Raw genomic sequence first — 22,738 nt, 5'->3', positions numbered from 1 at the left:
TCCTGTTGTGCTGAGGTGGCCATTGATCCATGCTGTGCAGAATTTTCAAATGTTACAGAGTGGGTGTCCTTCTTTCTAGTCGATAAAGCTGTTCTCATTGAGCACTTCCAGTATTTTAAAAGCTCCTGTGACGTTACTTTCTCATCTGCTATGAATTAAAACGGTTTAATATATTGTTTCTAGTAAAAAAGGCCCATTTCTGACACAAATGAAACGGGCGCTAGCCAAGGTTTTCCTCGGAGTGTGTATGTTTGAGAGAGTGTGTGTGTGAGTGACTGTGTGAGAGAGAGTGAATGTGCAAGTGTGTGTGTGTGACACAGTGGCGTAGCCACAGATGGGCCTGGGTGGGCCGGGGCCCATCCATTTAGGGCTCAGGCCCACCCAACAGCAGCACATATTTAGTGCTATCTAATGGGGATCCTAAGCTTCGCCAGCTGAAGACCTCCCCTTGATGGTACTGAGAGCACTGCTTTCCACTTCAGCAGTCTAAGCTTCCTAAACTGCTGATACTGGCCTCATCGGATTGGGGTGGGGGGTGGGGGAGGAGAACACTTGGTGCCCACCCACTTCTTGACTAGGTCCACCCAAAATCTGCTGTCTGGCTACGCCCCTGGTGTGACAGAGAGAGAGAGTGAGACTGGGTGCGAGTGTGTCTGTGAGAGTGTGTGTGATTCTCCTCTCTCTCCTGCCCCCCCTCCAGCCACCCAGTGATTCTCCTCTCTCCCCTGCCCCCCCTCCAGCCACCCAGCGATTCTCCTCTCTCCCCTACCCCCCCCCCCTCCAGCCACCCAGCGATTCTCCTGTCTCCCCTGCTCCCCCTCCAGCCACCCAGCGATTCTCCTGTCTCCCCTGCTCCCCCTCCAGCCACCCAGCGATTCTCCTGTCTCCCCTGCTCCCCCTCCAGCCACCCAGCGATTCTCCTCGCTCCCCTGATTACCTCCGTCGAAGCGGCCGCCTTATTGAAAGCCCTGCCCGTCTCTAGCCTTCCCTTCGAGTTTGTTCCCTCAGAGTCCCGGCCTCGCGGAAAGAGGAAATGATGTCAGAAGGCGGGACTCTGAGGGAACAAACTGGAAGGGAAGGCTGGAGACGGGCAGGGCTTTCAATGACGCGGCCGCTTCGACGGAGGTAATCAGGGGAGAGAGGAGAATCGCTGGGTGGCTGGAGGGGGGGAAGGGGAGAGAGGAGAATCGCTGGGTGGCTGGAGGGGGGGCAGGGGAGAGAGGAGAATCGCTGGGTGGCTGGAGGGGGGACAGGGGAGAGAGGAGAATCGCTGGGTGGCTCGGAAGAGACCTGTTCTGCACATGTGCAGCACGCCGGTCACAGCTCATTTATATAGTAGGATGTTTCAGAATTTTTGGCACGCCCCCCCCTTTCATTGAGTCCTTAGGAACAGTCGTGTCTAAAAGTTTATATCATTTTGTTTTTCATATCATTTACAGGGATGTTGATTTTTTTCAGGGGATCAGACATTTTTTTCATTATGGGAGCAATGTCATAACATAAGATAGCATATGAATAGCCATACTGGATCAGACCAATGTTGATGTAGCCCAGTATCCAACAGTGGCAAATCCAGGTCACAAGTACCTGGCAAAATCCCAAGGAGTAGCGAGATTCCATGATACCCATCCCAGGGACAGCAGTGGCCTTTCCCATTTCTGTCTCAATAGCAAGTTCCTGGACTTTTCCTCCAGGAACGTCTCCAAACATATTTTAAACCCAGATATGCTAACTGCTGTTGCCACGTCCTCTGGTAATGAAGGAGGAGTGGCCTAGTGGTTAGAGTGGTGGACTTTGGTCCTGGGGAACTGGGTTCAATTCCCACTGCAGGCACAGGCAGCTCCTTGTGACAATGGGCAACTCACTTAACCCTCCATTGCCCCAGGTACAAAAAAGTACCTGTATATAATATGTAAGCCACATTGAACCTGCTATGAATGGGAAAGCGCGGGGTACAAATGTAAGAAAAATAAAATAACTATTCATGCTTTTTCAGAAATAGTGTGCACACTTTGTGCAACGAGTGTGCACTAATTGCAAAGCGAATGCACTCTTTTGAAAAAACTGTGTACTATTTCTACTTAGATTGGGAGCCCACTAGGGACAGAAAAGTACCTGCATATAATATATGTAAACCGCTTTGGTTGTACCCACAGAAAGGCAATATATCAAATCCGTGACCCTTTACCCTTCTCGTGCAATGCACACACTATTGTGAAATAGTGAGCCCTCTTTCTAAAAGAGTGCACAGTCTTTGCAAACAAGGGGTCAATTCTCAAAGGGTAGCTGAAATGTAGGCACCGGGATGATGCACACTAAGGAGGGAATTCTATTTTAAAAATCCGAAAGTTAGGCGTGATTTATAGAATAGTGCATAAGCCCGGGAATCATGGCACGCATCTATAATTAGGCACAGAGCCCCCTTATTCTATAATTACGCATGTAAGTAAAAGTCACACCCCTGATCCGCCCTGATCCACCCATGGCCACTCCCATTTTCACGCTCCATTTTTCCTGACTCGCATCTAAAAATTACGTGCTTAAATGGTAACTGAATCTAATTAGTACCAATAATTGCTTGTTAAAAAGCCAGTTACTAGTGCTAATTATCTCATTCAATTAAAATGCACACATGTTTTAGAGCTTTGAATAGAATTTGGGGTGTGAATTCTATAATGGAAATTGGGCACTGAATTGCCGTTATAGAAAACTAACATGTCTGCATTTATATGTCTAAGTGTACGCAGTTTGGCATGTAAACGTATTCTATAACCTGTGTGCGTAACTGCATGACAAGCCCCTTAGCCATCCATGCCCCTTCCAGGTCCTCACCCCTTTTTAAATTGCATGCTCTGAAATTTGTGTATGCAATGTATAGAATAGCGACTAAGGGCAGTCACCAACCTAACTGCTAATTGGTGCCAATTAGGGATAATTATAGCAAACAATTAGCTAACTCCAAATAACAGGTGTCACAAAATGCCTAGCCTCCTACCTGGGGTTTCCCAACAGCCACTTAGAGGGTCTATCCCCAGCACAGCTCAGGTCCGACCTGCACCTGTCGCTTTTAGTCTACACTCGCACCTTCCTCCCACCGACTGGGTCACAACCTCCACTCTCCAATTATCCCCAGTGATTTCTAGGTTACTGGAGCCACACTCCCAGTGGTCCCACAGTTCCCAGAAAGCACTCACAAACCCAACACACAAACCACCAGGATTCATGACCAGTCCAGACAGGCAGAGCCAACAAACTAAACAGGTTTATTGTCGCACTGGAACAATGAACACAAAATGTGCAATCAGCAAACAATAACAGGTAACTGAAATATGGATCAATTATAACACTAACTAAACATGTATATACAGTCTAAACAGTACCTGGGAAGGTCAGGACATATAATTCATTGAGCCTCAGCAAGAGATCGGTCTCTCTTTCCTCCTGGGCTAAGACTGAATCAACAGCCAGCAACTGCTGGGTAATTTTTCAAACTCCAGACCAATCAGAGCCAAGTCAACAAGATTTGAAAGTATACTTCTGCTTGCTTGTGTTAAAGGGAAAGAGCATTCAATTCCCTGTAATAGCTTTACAGCAAAGAAACACCACCTGCTGGCCAAATAGAAGAAATACACTTCAGGACATAATTAAAACAGGCTTAAAACACACTGTTTCTTCACAGCGGGCATTTATTGAATTAAGTTATGCTGAGTAAACACAACTGACCTTATTTTAGATCTTGCATGCACAAATTTGCATGAATACTCGGAAACTTGAGTGTGCAAGTTGAGTGGGCTAGTGTTCACTCTTTTTGAACAGAACACATGCTTTACTATAAGTGTGCAAAACTAAATTCCGTGGTTTTGACCCCCGTTGTTTTCATTAACGTTGACATTCCCCATGTGGCTTCAAATTAATGCACATCCCTAGTTTACAGTGGTGTTTCCATTCAGCAGCGTGCGGAAACAATAGGGATAGTAGGAATTGCCTGACATAGGAAACGGAATAGCTTTGGCTCATGCAGGGTGTTTGATGTCATGTCTAATGATGTTGCCAATATTAATCAGTTGGAGAGTTTAATTGATTCATGAAGAGTGTGCTTTTGTAACTACTGCCAATACGTGTGAGTTTATGTGCCTCTCATGCTAAGACTGCTGCTCCCAGACATTCAGGACAATTGCAGAGGAGATACTTAAATAATTATAGAAACTAATGTCAACAGTAAAATGTGTAATTGGCACTGAGCGTTATTGACTGCTGCATATACGTTTTCCAGAGAAGGAAGGTTCCTGCAAGGCAAATGGAAAACAACGTTTTCATATACCGTAGTGACCTATGGAACTTTGTAAGTCTTAGGGACCATTTTAAAACACCACAGTAGGGCTACCATGGCATTGGTACACGACAGTCCGGCATTACTGCTGGCCCACCGCGAGAACCAGCAGTTCTCTTCCCCCCCCCCCCCCCACCCCTGCACGTGCATTTCTAGCATAAGTACATAAGTATTGCCACACTGCAACAGACTAAAGGTCCATCAAGCCCAGCATCCTGTTTCCAACAGTGGCCAATCCAGGTCACAAATACCTGGCAGAAACCTAAATAGTAGCAACATTCCATGTAGAACCCCAAAGAGTAGCAAGATTCCATTCAGAATCCCAAGTACATAAGTACATAAGTGTTGCCATACTAGGACAGACCAAAGGTCCATCGAGCCCAGCATCCTGTTTCCAACAGTGGCCAATCCAGGTCACAAATACCCGGCAAGATCCCAAAAAAGTACAAAACATTTTATACTGCTTATCCCAGAAATAGTGGATTTTCCCCAAGTCCATTTAATAATGGTCTATGGACTTTTCCTTTAGGAAGCCACCCAGAGCTTTTTTTTAAATTCTGCTAAGCTAACCGCCTTTACCACATTCTCCGGCAATGAATTCCAGCGTTTAATTACACGTTGAGTGAAGAAAAATTTTTTCCGTTTCGCATCCTAAGTAGGAGGAGGTAAGGGGGGCTGTAAGGCAAGTTTGTACTTACTACCCAGCCATTTCCTTTTTTGAAAAAAACCACCACTGTGGTAAAAGGAGCCTTGGTGCACAGTAAATTCATGCACTGATGCCACCGTAGGGCCACTTTTACCTCAGCTTGGTAAAAGGGCCCTTAAGTGTTTTGAAAAAAAGCCCCGCTATGATTGATATTTATTTATTTATATTGGTTTTTATGTCATTTGGGGGTGGGGGGCTTGGAAGAAAACTTCACTACTTTTGATAGCTGTGTAGCTTATTGAAAAACTTGTAGGTGTGTGTATTTGTCACAGCTAATTCAGGTCATTTGGAGGGGCATAATCGAAAGGGGCACCCAAGTTTTCCTGAGGATGTCCTGGTGAAGGGGCAGGGGAAACCTGTATTATCGAAACAAGATGGGCATCCATCTTTCGTTTCGATAATACTGTCTGGGACACCCAAATCTTGACATTTAGGTCGTTCCTAGAGTGGGTCGTTCTCAGACTTGGTCGTTTCTGATTTTTGGCGATAATGGAAACTAAGGACGCCCATCTCACAAACGACCAAATGCAAGCCCTTTGGTCTTGGGAGGAGCCGGCATTCGTAGTGCACTGGTCCCTCTGACATGCCAGGACACCAACCGGGCACCCTTGGGGCCACTGCAGTGGACTTCAGAAAAAGCTCCCAGGTACATAGCTCCCTTACCTTATGTGCTGAGCCCCCCCAAATTCCACTACCCACAACTGTACAACACTACCATAGCCCTTACGGGTGAAGGGGCACCTAGATGTGGCTACAGTGGGTTTCTGGTGGGTTTTGGAGGGCTCACATTTACCACCACAACTGTAACAGGTAGGGGGGAATGGGCTTGGGTCCGCCTGCCTGAAGTGTACTGCACTCCAGTGGCATACCAAGGAGGGGCGGTGGGGGTGGTCCGCCCCGGGTGCACGCCGCTGGGGGGGTGCCGCGGCGCGCGCCTCTCAGCTGAGTTCGCTAACTTCGCTGCAGCTCCCTCTGCCCCGGAACAGGTTACTTCCTGTTCCGGCCGGGGCAGAGGGAGCTGCAGCGAAGTTAGTGAACTCAGCTGACAGGTGCGCACCGCGGCATCCCCCCCCCCCCAGCGGCGTGCACCCGGGGGGGGGGTCAGTTCACAGGGGGGGGTGCATCGGCGATCCGCCCCGGGTGTCATGCCGGCTAGGATCGCCACTGCTGCACCCACTAAAACTGCTCCAGGGACCTGCATACTGCTGTGATGGACCTGAGTATGACATTTGAGGCTGGCATAGAGGCTGGCACAAAATATTTTTAAAATTCTTTTTTGAGGGTGGGAGGGAGTTAGTGACCACTGGGGGAGTATGGGGAGGTGATCCCCGATTCCCTTCGGTGGTCACCTGGTCAGTTCGGGCACATTTTTGTGCCTTGGTCGTAAGAAAAACTGGACCAGGTAAAGTCGTCCAAAGGCTCGTCAGGGACGCCCTTTTTTTTCCATTATGGGTCGAGGACGCCCATGTGTTAGGCATGCCCAAGTCCCGCCTTCGCTACGCCTCCGACACGCCCCTGGAAACTTTGGTCATCCCCGCAACGAAAAGCAGTTGGTGACGCCCAAAATCGGCTTTCGATTATGCCGATTTGGGCGACCCTGTGAGAAGGACGCCCATCTACCGATTTGTGTCGAAAGATGGGCATCCTTCTCTTTCGAAAATAAGCCTGTTGGGCACCTAAAATGTAAAAGTGCTTGCAAATCATTGGTGTGTGCACGATCAATCAACTGTGCACATTTTTAACTTTCTGCATAAAGCGTTTCAGCAGGCGTATGTCCGGGCACCCAGATTTGGCCTTCAGTGCTATTTTGTAATAGGTGCTCATCTTTGAGTGCTCATTATTTTTTTTATTACATTTGTACCCCGCACTTTCCCACTCATGGCAGGCTCAATGCGGCAAGCAATGGAGGGGTAAGTGACTTGCTCAGAGTCACAAGGAGCTGCCTGTGCCTGAAGTGGGAATCGAACTCAGTTCCTCAGTTCCCCAGGACCAAAGTCTACCACCATAACCACTAGGCCACTCCTCCACTGTTGCTACTATTTGAGATTCTACATGGAATGTTGCTATTCCACTAGCAACATTCCATGTAGAAGTCGGCCCTTGCAGATCACCAATGTGGCCGCACAGGCTTCTGCTTCTGTGAGTCTGACGTCCTGCACGTATGTGCAGGACGTCAGACTCACAGAAACAGAAGCCTGTGCAGCCTTCTACATGGAATGTTGTTAGTGGAATAGCAACATTCCATGTAGAATCTCCAATAGTAGCAACATTCCATGTAGAAGTCGGCCCTTGCAGATCACCAATGTGGCCCCGCAGGCTTCTGCTTCTGTGAGTCTGATGTACGTACGTGCAGGACGTCAGACTCACAGAAACAGAAGCCTGCGCAGCCTTCTACATGGAATGTTGCTAGTGGAATAGCAACATTCCATGTAGAATCTCCAATAGTAGCAACATTCCATGTAGAATCTCCAATAGTATCTATTTTATTTTTGTTACATTTGTACCCCGCGCTTTCCCACTCATGGCAGGCTCAATGTGGCTTACATGGGGCAATGGAGGGTTAAGTGACTTGCCCAGAGTCACAAGCAGCTGCCTGTGCCTGAAGTGGGAACCAAAGTCCACCACCCTAACCACTAGGCCACTTCTCCACTGTTGCTACTATTGGAGATTCTACATGGAATGTTGCTATTCCACTAGCAACATTCCATGTAGAAGTCGGCCCTTGCAGATCACCAATGTGGCCGCGCAGGCTTCTGCTTCTGTGAGTCTGACAGGACGTCAGACTAACAGAAACAGAAGCCTGCGCAGTCTTCTACATGGAATGTTGCTAGTGGAATAGCAACATTCCATGTAGAATCTCCAATAGTAGCAACATTCCATGTAGAATCTCCAATAGTATCTATTTTATTTTTGTTACATTTGTACCCCGCGCTTTCCCATTCATGGCAGGCTCAATGCGGCTTACATGGGGCAATGGAGGGTTAAGTGACTTGCCCAGAGTCACAAGGAGCTGCCTGTGCCTGAAGTGGGAATTGAACTCAGTTCCCCAGAAACAGAGTCCACCACCCTAACCACTAGGCCACTCCTCCACTTCATTGAGCACTCATTTTGGGGGGCACAGATTTTTGACTGCCTTTTACTAAATCTGGCCCAAAGGGGGAAATTCTATAAAAGGCCTCAAAAACGGGCACCAAAAAGAGAAAAGGCATTAAGAACTGTTCTATAAAAGGGGCATGCTGTTTATCGAATAGCGTATAGCGCTGATTACAGGTGCCAGACTTACGCCTGCTGAAACCTGGGGTAAATGCTGGCACCCAAGTTTAGGCGCACTGAGGCAGTATTCTGTGACTGCGCACGCAAGTTTTTGGAACACCCTTGCCCGTGCCCCCTTTTTAGTTACACACTGGTGGAGTTAGGTGCCCAGTGGCGTAGCTACGTGGGCCAGGGGGGCTGGGCCCCCGTAGATTTGGCCCTGGACCCCCCTGCCGACAACCCTCTCAACCCTCCTTCCTCCCGCTGTCGCCTGCCTTTGCTGCAGGATGTCAGAAACAGAAGGAAGCCTTTTGCAGAAAGGAGAGGACCTCAGCTGGCGGGGGTTGGGGTCCCCCACCAGCAAAGGTAGGTGACGGTGGGTTGGCGGCGGGAGGGGGGTTGAGAGGGTCGGCGGCAGGGGGGGGCAAAGTTGGTGGCGGCGACGGCAGCAGGGTTGGCAATGGCGGGGGTGGGGTCGGCGGCGCTGTTGGGGGGGCTAAAATGTGCCCCCTCACCTCAGGCTCTGGACCCCCCCTTCTCGCTGGTCGCCCCTGGTACAGCCAGATGTGTGTGCAAATTCTAATGAGTGCCAATTAAAGCTAATAACTGGTTGGTAGCACCAAATTATTGGTAGTCAAGGGCTTGTTATTTAATTAATTTGTGTGTAGATCTTGGACGTGTACACAGATCTGGGCACCATATATAGAATCCAGGGATCATATCCGGCTGAATATCGGTCCCATAGATTTTAATCCTGCCCAAGCCATTCCGAAACCAGGTCCTCTTGAAACCTCTGTATGATGTGAATCAGCACATGTAAATAGTGGCTTTCTGAAATTAGTATTTCTATATAAATGCTACTATTTAAATATCATCTATTTCTACAATAATGGCCAGAAAGTAGCCAAGCCAGAAAGTGATTTGATCCAAGGGATATAGTCAAAATACAAGATGACTGTGAGGACCTCCAGAAGAACATCAAGAACACCAGATATGGTATTTAAATGGCTGATGAAATATAGAGGGTTGTCGCTAACGTGCAGTAAAAGTTGGTCTTTTATTGCATCATAATTTACTGAGGGAATCACTAGCCTGTAGTTTCTCAGATTACAGGAATAGTGCAACTTATGATAAGCCTTAGAAGTTCCATTGTTTTGCTCTTTGAGAGTATTAGGCCAATAATGGGTGACCCAACGTTCCCAGGACCATATCGTAAAGTGGTCGGTGCTGATAAAAAAAAAAGCATCAGTTCCCCCTCCCTCTTCCCTCCCGAAGGTACCCTTAGTCCCCACCAGCCTCGGAAGACACATTACTCAAGCCCTGCTTCTCCCTTCAAGAACCTGCAGCTCAGGGGCATAGCTAGACTGCAGATTTTGGGTGGGCCTAGACAACAAGTGGGTGGGCACCAAGTGTTCCACCCCCTCCCCCACCAACTTAAAAATATATCTCAGCTGGCGGAAAAACACTGCTCTCCACCTTGGCAGCCTGCAGCGCCGAAAACTGAGCATGTGCAGGTGCCAGCATAGGAAGCTCAGACTGCTGAAGTAGAGAGCAATGTTTTCAGCACCATCAGGGCGAGGTCTTCAACTGGCAGAGCTTGGGGTCCCCACCAGCTACCACAAAATGAGTGCTGCTGTTAGGTGGGCCAGAGTCCTAAGTGGGTGGGCCCTGGCCCACCCAGGCCCACCTGTGGCTACACCACTGCTGCAGCTTCCACTTCCATCTCCCAAGGATCCCATGTGTAGGCCTCCCCGGACCTACCATAATAGATCCCCAGCAGTCTAGGTTTAGACAGGCAGGAATGATCCCCATGCCAGTTCTGGGTTCAAAATAATGGCCCTAGCACTACTCTCCCAGTACTACCACTAGGGGTCAGGCTTTCAAAGGTCAGACTGCTTATTACCACTATCTGAATAAGTTCTGGTGCTGACCGCCTTACTTGCATATTCGGTGCCACCCACTGTCTGGGTATTTTTGAACGCAGCAGCCTGCATTTAAAGAAAAGCTGCTGATCTAATGGCTGAATAAATACCTGTTAATTTGGAAGTTGGAGATAACACCATTATCCAATGCTTATTATAATGCTTACAGTCAAATCATTAAAATTATGAGAACAAGCGACTGACAAAAGACCTCTGAGTGATACAGCTTTTCTTGCAATCTTGAGATCAGATAGAAATGCTCTTCCCAGCAAGACAGTGGAACTTTTCTAATCAGAACACTGTGAATTAAAAACACATCTGGAAGGAAATGCTTGCAAGGAAGGGTGTAAATCTTCCACAGTCTTAACACAGAATAGACGGATTTGCATGGATCTCGGGGAAATTCAAAGTAGACCTACCAGTCTCAAAAAATCTGACTCAGGCCATTGCTCTTTCCCTCTCAGGAGCACCGGAGAATGCAGGCCCATCAGCTGCCTCCCACTAGCTCCCCTGGTGGTGGTGGGGGGGGGGGGGGGGTGAGAACGTCTTAAAACTTCTTCCTTTTTATACGTTCATTCCATTCTCGGGGATGGGAAGCACAGTCCCTCAGTATTCCCTCACCTCTCAGGAACCTCCCTTTTCTGGAAAATTCCCCCGTTAGACACCTATCTACTTACAGTAAATACCACATCAAAGTCCCTGGGATCTCCACAGTAAGAAACGCAAGATGGATGAAACGTGGATAACAAGTCTGTGAGCTGCCAACTGAGGGAATATTTATTTATTTTAGTACATTTATACCCCGCCTTTTGCCACGTAAAGCAGCCCCAAAGCGGCTTACAATGAACTAAAGAGAAACAATTACAACGATGGAAGAGGGCATAAGGAAAGAGAAGAGAAATGCAATATTTAAGCAGATAGACTGCAGTTAGGGGAACGGAAGCAAAAAGAAGGGAAGGAGGAAGAAGTCCAGAGTTGAATCAGATCTTGACTCGCCGAATCACACGAAATCGGAACTTGCCACCAAGAGGAATCGGGGCCCCGTCAGCAAGCAACACTCTCCAGGCACGGAGCAGCCACATAGGAGGAGACCAGCAGCCAGCATTGAAGAGTAGCAAACTGACCAAAACAAACACGTATATAAGAAGCCAACAATAAATGAGATAATAAAAGCTGTATTAAGTGTTTGTAGTAATAGCAAAGACACCAATAACAGTAACGCACTGTCTCAAGATGGGAATTCAAGGCTTATTAATTCTTCTAGTTGAAAGTGGCTCTTTGCTTCGTCCCTCACCTAACTCCCTATTAACCTTCTGTAATATAAGAGGAGACATGCTTTTATTAGAGACCATTTCCAAGATAACACAAGACACTTAATTTTCTATCATTAGGCTGCATACAAACCCAATTTCACAACTCGTTTCTCCCCAGAACCTTAATGTTACATTTTTATCAGCCTCAATTAAAACGCGTTACGATCCTGCCATTACGTGGGGGAGCTTTAAAACTAATGGCCGATCTGATTTGGAAACACTACAAGAGACAGGAGAAAGGCTGCAGGTGGCTCATAAACCAGAACTCAAATCATTTGAACCTCCAGAGATAATTAATCATTTCCTTGTCTTTCACAGTTCTTTATTTCCGTGTTATTTAACTCTCACGTTGTAAGTTTTGCTGATCCATTCAATAGAAATGGTATATGGAGACCCTGCTCATTTTTCTCGGTTCGCTTTCGCAGCTTAAGCACTGTTGACCAGTGATGTGTTCTCTAAAATAATATATTACAATAACAGTTTTGCATATACCACACAGTAAGTAACGGTTTGTGGTCTAGAGAATGACACAGGGACAAAGTTTTATAAAACATATAAATGGCAAGTGACCAACTCACCTGCAAATGCGCAGTAGAGTCCGACTCCGAACGCTGAGAGTGTAGAAGTCCAAGCCCCGCCTTGGAAGAGGAGGGCGAAGGGAGGGAAGGAGGGGGCGGAACTGAGGGAAACAGACACGAGACTGCAGGAATCATAACGAAAGCAGCTGAAAGATGCGAGGGGGGAGAGGAGGGTTGCTGGACATGGGGGGAGGGCAGGAGAAACAGCAGGGTTGGTGGACGGGGGGGGGGGGGGGGGGGGGGACATAGGAAAACAAAAAACTAACCCGTTGTTACGGGCTTAACGGCTAGTTAAAGTATAAAAAGGAACAGTATGCGGTGCAACTGTTATTTATAAATCAAAAATAGAAAACAATATTAACAAGCAACTATAATAACACCACCACCCTCTACCCTTCCAACCCCAACAATATTTATTTATTTAGTTATTTATTACATTTGTACCCCCGCGCTTTCCCACACATGGCAGGCTCAATGCGGCTTACATAGTAACAATAAAAAGGAATTACAAGTCGTAAGAAGAATATACAGTTTGAAGTAAACGTAATATTAATGGGGTTAACGGATAAGTAAATTGAACATAGGAGGAAATTAGGTGTAGAAGTAAATTGAACATCGGAGGAATTAGGTGTAAAGGAAATGGGCGCTAGGAGGTAGGCGTAGGAAGATGGAGAGGAATAGATGGAGGGGAAAAGATAAGGGATAGCAATAAGGATTATGGAAAACATGGTCAATATATAATGATCGTTGGTGAGAATCATGTGGGCATGCCTTAGTTAGTTGAATCATTAGGGTAGGCTTTCTTGAAAAGATGGGTCTTCAATGCTTTTCTGAAGGGCAAAGGGCCATTGATTGTTCGGATTGGTCTTGGTAGAGCGTTCCAAAGCTGGCTACCCAGAAAGGAAAAATTGGATGCATAGAAGGATTTGTACTTAATACCTTTGCAGTTAGGAAGGTGTAAATTAAGGTAAGTACGGGAAGATGTCAAACTGTTTCTGGTTGAGAGGTCGATAAGGTTATTCATGTAGGTAGGGTCTTCTCCCTCTAGTATCTTGTAAATCATTGTGTGAACTTTGAAATTAATTCTTTCTCTGATGGGGAGCCAGTGAAGCTTCTCTCGGAGAGGTGTTGCGCTATCGAATCTTGACCTGCCGAAAATAAGTCTGGCTGCCGTGAATAAGAATAGCTGACTTCTACTACCCCAAGGAACCCTAATCCACCCTGTTAAAATGTCCAGGGGTGCAAAATACAACCGTTCTGTAAGCCCTAGTGGGGGAGAAATATACCCTATGAAACACTGTGATGATTTTTAAATCTGTGGATGAATAAGTCATCAACAATCTCAGGATTTAGTCTAGCTCTCCCGTCTTCCACAGTCCTTCCTGCAATGGAAGTTGTCTTCTTAGAAGATGTGCTGGTAGCAAAATGTACAGGATCCCCCAAGCAAATTTTGCCAGTTGTGGCCAGCATGCTTGCTTGTTTTTCCAAAAAAAATCTAAATATCGTCTGCATCACTCAAACATAAATAACAGTCCAGTTCATTAACAGGCTTCAAAGTAGAAAATGACACGAGGACAAAGTTTGTCCCCATCTCCACGGGCTCTGTCCCCGTCCCGTCCCTGCCCCTGTGATTACTGCAGGTCCCCATCCCCGTGTTAGTTCCTGCCTATTCTCCAACCGTCACCTGCCCCATAGTGAATGATCACACGCTGCCATGCCAGTGCGGTAATGATTAGCATGGCCACAATTACTGCAACCATGCAATAACAGTTTTTATACATTAATTCACGTGGTAAATGCCCTTAAGTCAAAGTTGGTCCAGATGGGTATGAAAAAAGCGGACAGACATGTTGAGATTTTTTTCTAAAACAACTTAGTTGGAGGGATGTGGGAACAATTATTCTAGTGGGGCTGATGAAGATCCTTTCTGATCCTTCTGCTTAACAGAAGCCCTGTTTTTCAAACCATGGATTGGTTCTATCCTAGTACTACTACTACTACTACTACTATTTAGCATTTTTATAGCGCTACAAGGCATACGCAGCGCTGCACAAACATAGAAGAAAGACAATCCCTGCTCAAAGAGCTTACAATATAATAGACAAAAAATAAAGTAAGCAAATCAAATCAATTAATGTGTACAGGAAGGAGGAGAGGAGGGTAGGTGGAGGCGAGTGGTTACGAGTCAAAAGCAATGTTAAAGAGGTGGGCTTTCAGTCTAGATTTAAAGGTGGCCAAAGATGGGGCAAGACGTAGGGGCTCAGGAAGTTTATTCCAGGCGTAGGGTGCAGCGAGACAGAAGGCGCGAAGTCTGGAGTTGGCAGTAGTGGAGAAGGGAACAGATAAGAAGGATTTATCCATGGAGCGGAGTGCACGGGAAGGGGTGTAGGGAAGGACGAGTGTGGAGAGATACTGGGGAGCAGCAGAGTGAGTACATTTATAGGTTAGTAGAAGAAGTTTGAACAGGATGCGAAAACGGATAGGGAGCCAGTGAAGCGACTTGAGGAGAGGGGTAGTATGACCCTGGCGGAAGACGAGACGGGCAGCAGAGTTTTGAACCGATTGGAGAGGGGAGAGGTGACTAAGTGGGAGGCCAGCAAGAAGCAGATTGCAGTAGTCTAGTAAATGATATCTATCATTACACTGGTTGCCTATTGAGGCTAGGATTTATTTCAAACTGGCGTGTTTTCTCTTTAAACGTTTACGTTGCCTGGCACCAGACTATCTGTATTCACATTTTATATTCATTTATGCTTTGAGAACAAGACGCATCGGTACTGTAGGTTACTCTTTTCCATCATCAAAAGGTTAAAAGAGATTACATTTCTTTGAATTAGGGTTGGCATTTCAAGCAGCAACATTATGGACTATGATTTCACCTACATTTAAATCTTCTCGGTCCTATATTTTTTTTAAGAAAAATTTGAAAACCCTTTTATTTCAGAAATGTATCCCACGCTAACCACTTCTTAATTACTGGTTTACTAATTTTCTTTTTAATTACTAAATTTACTACTATGTCTCTCCTTCCCAGTTAAATGAAACTGGCTTCTTAAATGTTGTTACCCACTTAGAACTGTGAGGTAATAGCGGGATAGAAAACCAATTTACCATTACCATTTGCCAAGATAAAGACCAGTATGGTCCATCTAGTCTGTCCAGTAAGGTGGCTAAGTTGTACTCAGTGGTGTGCTGGAGCAGATTCTCACAGGCTCGCAAGAGCCGGTTGTTAAGTTTTTAAGAATTTGGGGAGCCGGTTGTTAAAGTAAGGTCCTCCATGGCTACTTTAACAACTGGCTCCCAAAATGTGGGCTTGGGCCCCCTGCTGAATTCTCTTTTACTTTGCTGGTGGGGATGCTGAGCCCTGCCAGCCAAGTAAATAGACTACTGCTGCTCCCCACTCCTTGTTTCCAGCTCTGAGCAGCAGGCTGAGATTTCTCGAGCATGTGAGAGAAGTTCCAGCATGCTGCTCGGAGCAAGACGTTGGGAGTGGTGGCTGCCAGCAAAGGTATGCCTAGCGTGCCCGCACGAAAGGAGGGAGGAGAGACAGGCAAGTGTTGCTCCCCCCCCCCCCCCCCCCCCGGCCACCCCTGGCCCTTCCAACTGCAGAGCTGGCTACGTCCGGAGAAACAGCCTGTTGTTAAAAATTTACTAGCACACCCCTGGTTGTACTTATCACTCCGTGCTGGTAACACCTTTGAACACCTTGTTTGGGATGTACCAGATAGGGTCAATCTGCCATATAAGGGAGCTTATCCCTGATATAGCAGATTGATCCTGCCCTGTTTATCCAAGGATGCTAGACACCAGGGATTTAATTTTTTTAATTCTGGGAAAGGGGGTTGGGTTGGAGGGAGGGAGGCCACTAAGACCCCCAAGGAATGTTTTCTCTTTTTTGAGTCAGAATGAAGGGAAGGGGGGTCATGTAAGGTGAGGGGGGATACTGCTAGACACCAGGGATTGTAGTATCAGTTCAGGTAGGAAAGGAGGGGTGCTGCTCATGATGGGAGTCGGGGTACTGCTTATTTCGGGAGCTGAGTTCCACTCGTGTCGGGAGTCGGTTTCCGAGTGCTAGGTGTTGCTAAACACCAGGGAACTATTTCATTTAATATCGGGAAGGAGGGTGGTCAGGTTGGGTTGCCTTTGCAGAAAGCTACGTTGCCCTGGACCTAGTGAAAATATTCCCGCAGTAACCATTTGTGAAAACTGGCTGATTCCTTCTTTGCATCCTACGAAATACTTAATGGCCTCATATACATTCATTATAAGGTATTCCTCAAGAGTTAACACCCAGGCTCCTTTCTTTCCTGCATTGTTCAGCATATACAATCCACGTACGACCAGTGGTAACCACGCGGTTAGACTCATAGTCACTTTCTGCGTCGGCTCCTAAGACTTTAAACAGAACATTATTATGTAAGCAACAAGGTCTAACTTGGGATGTGGTAAGGCAGATTTTATCCATGTTGCCCAGGTAGTGTGTTTTGGTTTGTTGCTCGCTACAGCTAGGGAATTTGGTAACTCTTTCTGTCCTCGTTAAATTGCCCCATTCTTATGGGGGTGGGGCTTTAATTGCCTCTTCTGGTATCTCATAGAGAGCGTAACCATTGCAACTCTGCCATGGTGGTTGTTCTGCTCAGTATTCTCTCTCCAGGGAAATAAGTTCTTTATGGATTACTAGCCGTTAAGCCCGTTAAAACGGGCACGTATTGGAATGTTTTTTTTCCCAAGGCCCCCCTCCCGTTGCAGCTGCAAGGCCCCCTGCCATCCTCCTTCCCTGCCAGCTCCAAGGACCCCTCTGTCCCTCCCTCCCAGCTCCAAGGCTCCAGTCCTCCCCCCTTCCCAGCTGCAAGGCCCCCTGCCCGCCCTCCCTCCCCCCCAGCTCCCAAGGCCCCCTTCCCTCCCTCCCAGTTCCAAGGCCCCCTGCTCTCCCTCACAACTGTAAGGGGCCCCATTCCCTCACAACTGTAAGGGGCCCCCTGCCCTCCCTCCCAGTTCCAAGGCCCCCCCCCCTGTGCCTTCTTCCCAGTCAGCTGGAAGGCCCCCTTCAGTCCAGCCCTCCCAGCTCCAAGGCCCCCCCTCCTTCTGAGACCTCCCATGTCCCCTCCCCCCCCCCAAGGTAGCCGCTACCGCCCCCCCACCCCGGAGTCGCCCCCGCCCCCCCCTTCACCCGGCCCGGGCCCTCTCTTCGTTATTCAACTTACAGCAGCGCCAAAACAGCAGCAAGCAGCAGCTCCCGTTGGCCTTCCTTCACTGCCTGTGCCTCGCCCTCGTGTGACGTCACGTCGGCGAGGGCGGGGCACAGGCAGGGAAGGAAGGCCGACGGGAGCTGAAGCTGAGCTGCTTGCTGCTGTTTTGGCGCTGCTGTAAGTTGAATAACAAAGAGAGGGCCTGGGCCGGGTGAAGGGGGGGTGGTGGCGACTCCGGGGGGGGGGGGGAGCGGTAGCGGCTACCTTGGGGGGGGGAGCGGTAACGACGTCAGCGGTTCCCTCCCTCCCCTTCCGCGCAATTTCCCTCTCTGTCCCGCCCCCCTCCCCCCGTCATCACGTCTTGACGCGGGGGCGGGACAGAGAAGGAAGTCTCTACTGCGCATTTGCAGGTGAGTCGGTCACTTGCCATTTATAGGTTTGACTGGCAGCAGAAACTATCATTTGAACTTAAGTTGCACCACTATTCTAGGCATAATATCTCATAATTGTGCACATAATTTAATTCAGTGCTTGCAGTGATATCAGATGACTTATTTTTAATACAGGTGCTCATTGTCATTACTGGACTGATTTCTGATATTCCATAATTTCATACTATTTCTTGCTGCTGTTTTTTAAGTAATGCTATTCCTCTAGTCCTCTCATATCGAGTTGGGCACACGGTTAATTTAGTTGTAGTGTTATGGTGATAGGATCGGGTTAGGATTTAGGGTTGTTACATCCGTCCAAAGGATGGACCCAGTAGAGTGATGTGAGAGACTGAAAATGCAGCTGAAGAAGATGATGTGACCTCTCTTGCTTTCAATGTTCTCTGCCTTTCAAACAGACAGCAGCCACTTGGAGTTGAACCAACCAACGTTGACCATCCAAACTCATCCATACAGGAGCTGTGAGCCGGTGGAAATGTCCTATCCCAGGGGTCAGTTCCAGCCTGCGGTCCGTGTAGCTGACCTGCTGCAGCATATCACTCAGATGAAGCGGGGACAAGGCTATGGTTTCAAGGAGGAGTATGAGGTGGGGCACTGTTGATCACGCCTAAAGAAGGAGAGTGTTTATAATGTTCCCTATGTATGTTTTCTCTACAGGAAGGGAAGAGTTCTTTTTTTTTCCAAATCTTTACGTCTTTGGAAGTAAATATAGCGGCCCTTTTACTAAGCTGCGTAGGTGCCTACGCGCGCCCATTGCGTGTCAATTTGGAGTTACCGCGTGGCCCTTGCGGTAATTTTATTTTTCACGTGCATCCGCTACGTCAGTGGCTGGCAGTAAAATGAACTCGCACCAATTTTTATATTGCCGCACGTCCATTTTCAGCAAAAATTTTAAAAAGGGCCTTTTACAGGCACGCTGAAAAATGGATCTGCGTGCGCCCAAAACACGCGCCTACGCTAGAGCAGGCCATTTTTCAGCGCACCTTAGTAAAAGGACCTCATAGTACTTTATAAATGCTAACCAGATTGAAAGCACAACACAACTGATATACTTCCATATAAACAGGCCTATCTGCCAGTGCACTCTCAGAATTCAAAGAGGTTAAAATGCTTGTGCCTGCCTAACCAGTGATATTTAATGTCAGGTGGAGGGGCATAATTGAACGGCGCCGGCCAAATAACTGGCCGGCCCTCTTTGGGGCCGGCGCCATAAGTGGGCGGAGCCAACCGTATTTTCGAAGAAGATGGCCGGCCATCTTTTTCTTCACTAATACGGTTGGGCACGGCCAAACGTCAGAGTTCGCCGGGTTTGGATGGCCGGCATCGGTTTTCGGCCATAATGGAAAATAATGCCGGTGATCTCAAACCCGGCCAAATCCAAGGCATTTGGTCATGGGAGGAGCCAGCATTTGTAGTGCACTGGTCGACCTGACATGCCAGGACACCAACTGGGCATCCTAGGGGGCACTTCTAAAAAATAAAAATAGCTCCCAGGTGCATAGCTCCCTTCCTTTGGTTGTTTAGCCCCCCAAAACCTACTCCCCACAACTCTACACCATTACCATAGCCCTAAGGGGTGAAGGGTACATGTGGGTACAGTGGGTACATGGGGTTTGGGTGGGTTCTGGAGAGCTCCCATTTACCCCCACAAGTGTAACAGGTAGGGGGGGATGGGCCTGGGTCCACCTGTCTGAAGTGCACTGTACCCACTAAAAACCGCTCCAGGGACTTGCATACTGCTATCAGGGAGCTGGGTATGACATTTGAGGCTGGCATAGAGGCTGCCAAAAAAGGGAGTTTGGGGGGGGGGGGGTTGGGTGGGAGGGGGTTGGTGACCACTGGGGGAGTAAGGGGAGGTCATCCCCGATTCCCTCCGGTGGTAATTTGGTCAGTTGGGGCTCCTTTTTGAAACTTGGTCATGAAAAAAAAGGGACCAAGTAAAGCCAGCAAAATGCTCGTGAAGCCTGGCTTTTTTTTTTCATTATCGGGCGAAGCCGGCCATCTCGTGAGCACGCCCCCGTCCCGCCCCATCCCAACCCCGTCCTGCCTCCACTACCCTACCGGCATGCCCCCTTGATGTTTCGCCAGCTCTGCGATGGAAAGCAGTTGAACCCGACCAAAATCGGCTTTCGATTATACCGATTTGGCTGGGTTCAGGAGATATCCGGCCATCTCCCGATTTGTGTCGGAAGATGGCCGGCGATCACTTTTGAAAATGAGCTGGTTAATTGGACAGTGCCAGTGAATATCAGCAGTGTCCAGTGAGTGCAGGGCTAGTCTGTGGGTGGAGCCTGGGCGGAGCCTGTACTTAACCGGATAATGGTGATATTCTGTTTGCTCAGCAGTGAAGTGGCTAAGGTTAGGACATAACTGAGTCATCAAGCTAACTGGGCACTGGAGCCTCTCCTGCCCAGTTAAATCCTTTTGATTGTCAGATAATGACCAGTAAGGTGGTTTGAAATGCAACAGGTTGTTTATTTGCTGTTTCAAGCTGAGGCTTCCAATGTGTGCTTTTCATCTTCTTCCCTTTAAGGAAATATAAAACAGCATATGCTTCCAGCTTCTCTTATATAAGCACGCAACTATGGAATGCACTTCCCAAACGTCATGAAAACAATGCACGACCTAACAAACTTCTGGAAATCGTTGAAAACCAACCTGTTCACAAAGGCATACCAGAATGATCCAACCTGAACACCTGAACCCTGCAACACAATCGAAACTCCTACCAGAACTGGACAAAACTTAACTCTCTCTCCTTGAATACTTAATTTACTCTGTCATCTATGAACATTAACACTTGACCACCCTGTATTTCTCTTACCGGAATTGGCGATCGCCATCACGGTACTATGTAAGCCACATTGAGCCTGCAAATAGGTGGGAAAATGTGGGATACAAATGTAACAAATAAATAAGGCACTCTGGGCCCGATATTCAGCCGGTGGCAATCAGCATTTTACTGACTGCTACCAATGTTAAACCCGTAAATTCAATGCCAGGCAACGCCCAGGCACTGGCATTGAATTTCTGGGTTTCTGAAGCCAGCTAATGCATAGCTGGATAAGTGCGATATTCAGCTATGGGTATCACATGAACTTAGGACTGACTGTTATGCAGTTCTACGTATTGACTTTATTTATTTATTTATTTATTTGTTTGTTTGTTACATTTATACCCCACATTTTCCCACCTATTTGCAGCCTCAGTGTGGCTTACAAAGTACCATAAAGGCATTTGCCATTCTGGTTGATGATAAATACAAGATTGTGTTCTGGTCAAATCAGACAGAGGTGAATCAGACTTCATGGGTCGAGAGAAAGAGGATGGTAGATTGTCCAGTTCGATCTTTGATTATGTTGTGTTGCAGGGTGTGGGGATTTATGTTGGATCGTTGGGATAAGCGTTTTTTGAAGAGGTGGGTTTTTAATGACTTCCTGAAGTTTAGGTGGTCATATATTGTTTTCACTGCATATGGGAGTCCATTCCATAGTTGTGCGCTTATGTAGGAGAAGCTAGATGCATAAGTTGTTTTGTATTTTAGCCCTTTACAGTTTGGGTAATGTAGGTTTAGATATGAACGTGCTGATCTGAGTCTGTTCCTGGTTGGTAGATCTATGAGGTCTGTCATGTATCTTGGGACTACGCTGTAGATAATTTTGTGGACCAGAGTGCAGATTTTGAAGATGATCCGTTCTTTGATTGGGAGCCAGTGCAGCTTTTCTCGAAGGGGTTTAACGCTTTCAAATCATGTTCTACCATATATCAGTCTGACTGCTGTGTTTTGGGCGGTCTGGAGATTTTTTGTGAGTTGTTCTTTACATCCCGCATAGATTCCATTACAGTAATTTGCATGGCTGAGGACCATTGATTGTATTAGTTTTCGAGAGATATCCCTGGGGAATAAAGGTTTTATTTGTTTGACAATGGAACACCCCAAAATAGTCAGTTTTCAGTTCGGTCCTAACCAGTTATTTTCAGCGGTACTAACCGGTTAAGTGCCACCTAAAATTAATGGTTTGCCCCGAACAAGCAATTTAACCAGTTGGGAACTAAATGGACTTGGGAAAAATCCACAGTTCCAGGAATAACATGTATAGAATGTTTGTACGTTTGGGAAGCTCGCCAGGTGCCCTGGGCCTGGATTGGCCGCTGTCGTGGACAGGATGCTGGGCTCGATGGACCCTTGGTCTTTTCCCAGTGTGGCATTACTTATGTACTTATGTAACTGTTTCTGGCCAGTTAAATCACTTTGCATATCGACCTCGTGTTTATGCAATGCCTTCTCAATCCCGTTATCATTTTATCGCTGAAGACCAGAGCTGCAAATCCCTGTGGTAACTCCTGGCGTATCTGAAAAAGGGATTATGTGTTGTTGAGGGCTCCCAAAAAAATGGTACGAGTCTGCTTTATTTATGACCCAACACGGGCCGTGTTTCGGCGTAAACCAACGCCTGCCTCGGGGATCAATTCGACAGATCAGCACTTAATCCCATGAGCTGTTACTCAAATGTGTAATTCTCTATATATTGACAATCCGCTCTGGGAATAGAGAATCACAGATTTGATGCGGTGCAAACCGCCATGAAAACACGCTAACAGTAAGGATAAGACAATTTCCTCTTAACCCTAGAACAAGAGTCCACAAATCAAAGATATTGACCAAGATATTTCTGAAATAGCCAAGTCTTTACACAACGTCTAAATTTGAAATAATTGGAAATAGCTCTAATGTCGGCAGAGAGGTCATTCCATAATTTATGCATGTAACTGAGGGGGTTAATGTTTCATCAAGGAAGTTGTGCTGTAGCTCACTGGAGAACTAAAATCTCAAGCTGCTGTAATGTCTTGTGTGAATCACCTTTGACTTTGGTCTCAAGAATAAATGCATTTGTCCTTTCCAAATGTACTGTTACCCCTCCCTTCCCAGCAGGCATCATAAATTAAAGACCATTTAGCAATACATCAGATAATTTTCCTCTTCTAAAACATCTTCAGG

General features: G+C 47.1%; 1 protein-coding gene across 1 annotated transcript in view; it reads left to right on the top strand.

Annotated features, from left to right (window-relative positions):
- The window catches only part of PTPRT (protein tyrosine phosphatase receptor type T), a 708,336-nt gene that overhangs the window by 620,447 nt on the left and 65,151 nt on the right, over nucleotides 1-22,738 (top strand). Inside the window, exon 17 of the mRNA XM_030212174.1 lies at nucleotides 18,138-18,325. Within this exon, the coding sequence (XP_030068034.1) occupies nucleotides 18,138-18,325 (188 nt within the window). The remainder of the gene's footprint in view (nucleotides 1-18,137; nucleotides 18,326-22,738) is intronic.

Source organism: Microcaecilia unicolor, chromosome 8, assembly GCF_901765095.1.
Source record: "Microcaecilia unicolor chromosome 8, aMicUni1.1, whole genome shotgun sequence".
Classification (NCBI taxonomy): Eukaryota; Metazoa; Chordata; class Amphibia; order Gymnophiona; family Siphonopidae; genus Microcaecilia; species Microcaecilia unicolor.
Note: the sequence above shows the minus strand (reverse complement) of the source record. Positions and strands in the feature narration are given on the sequence as shown.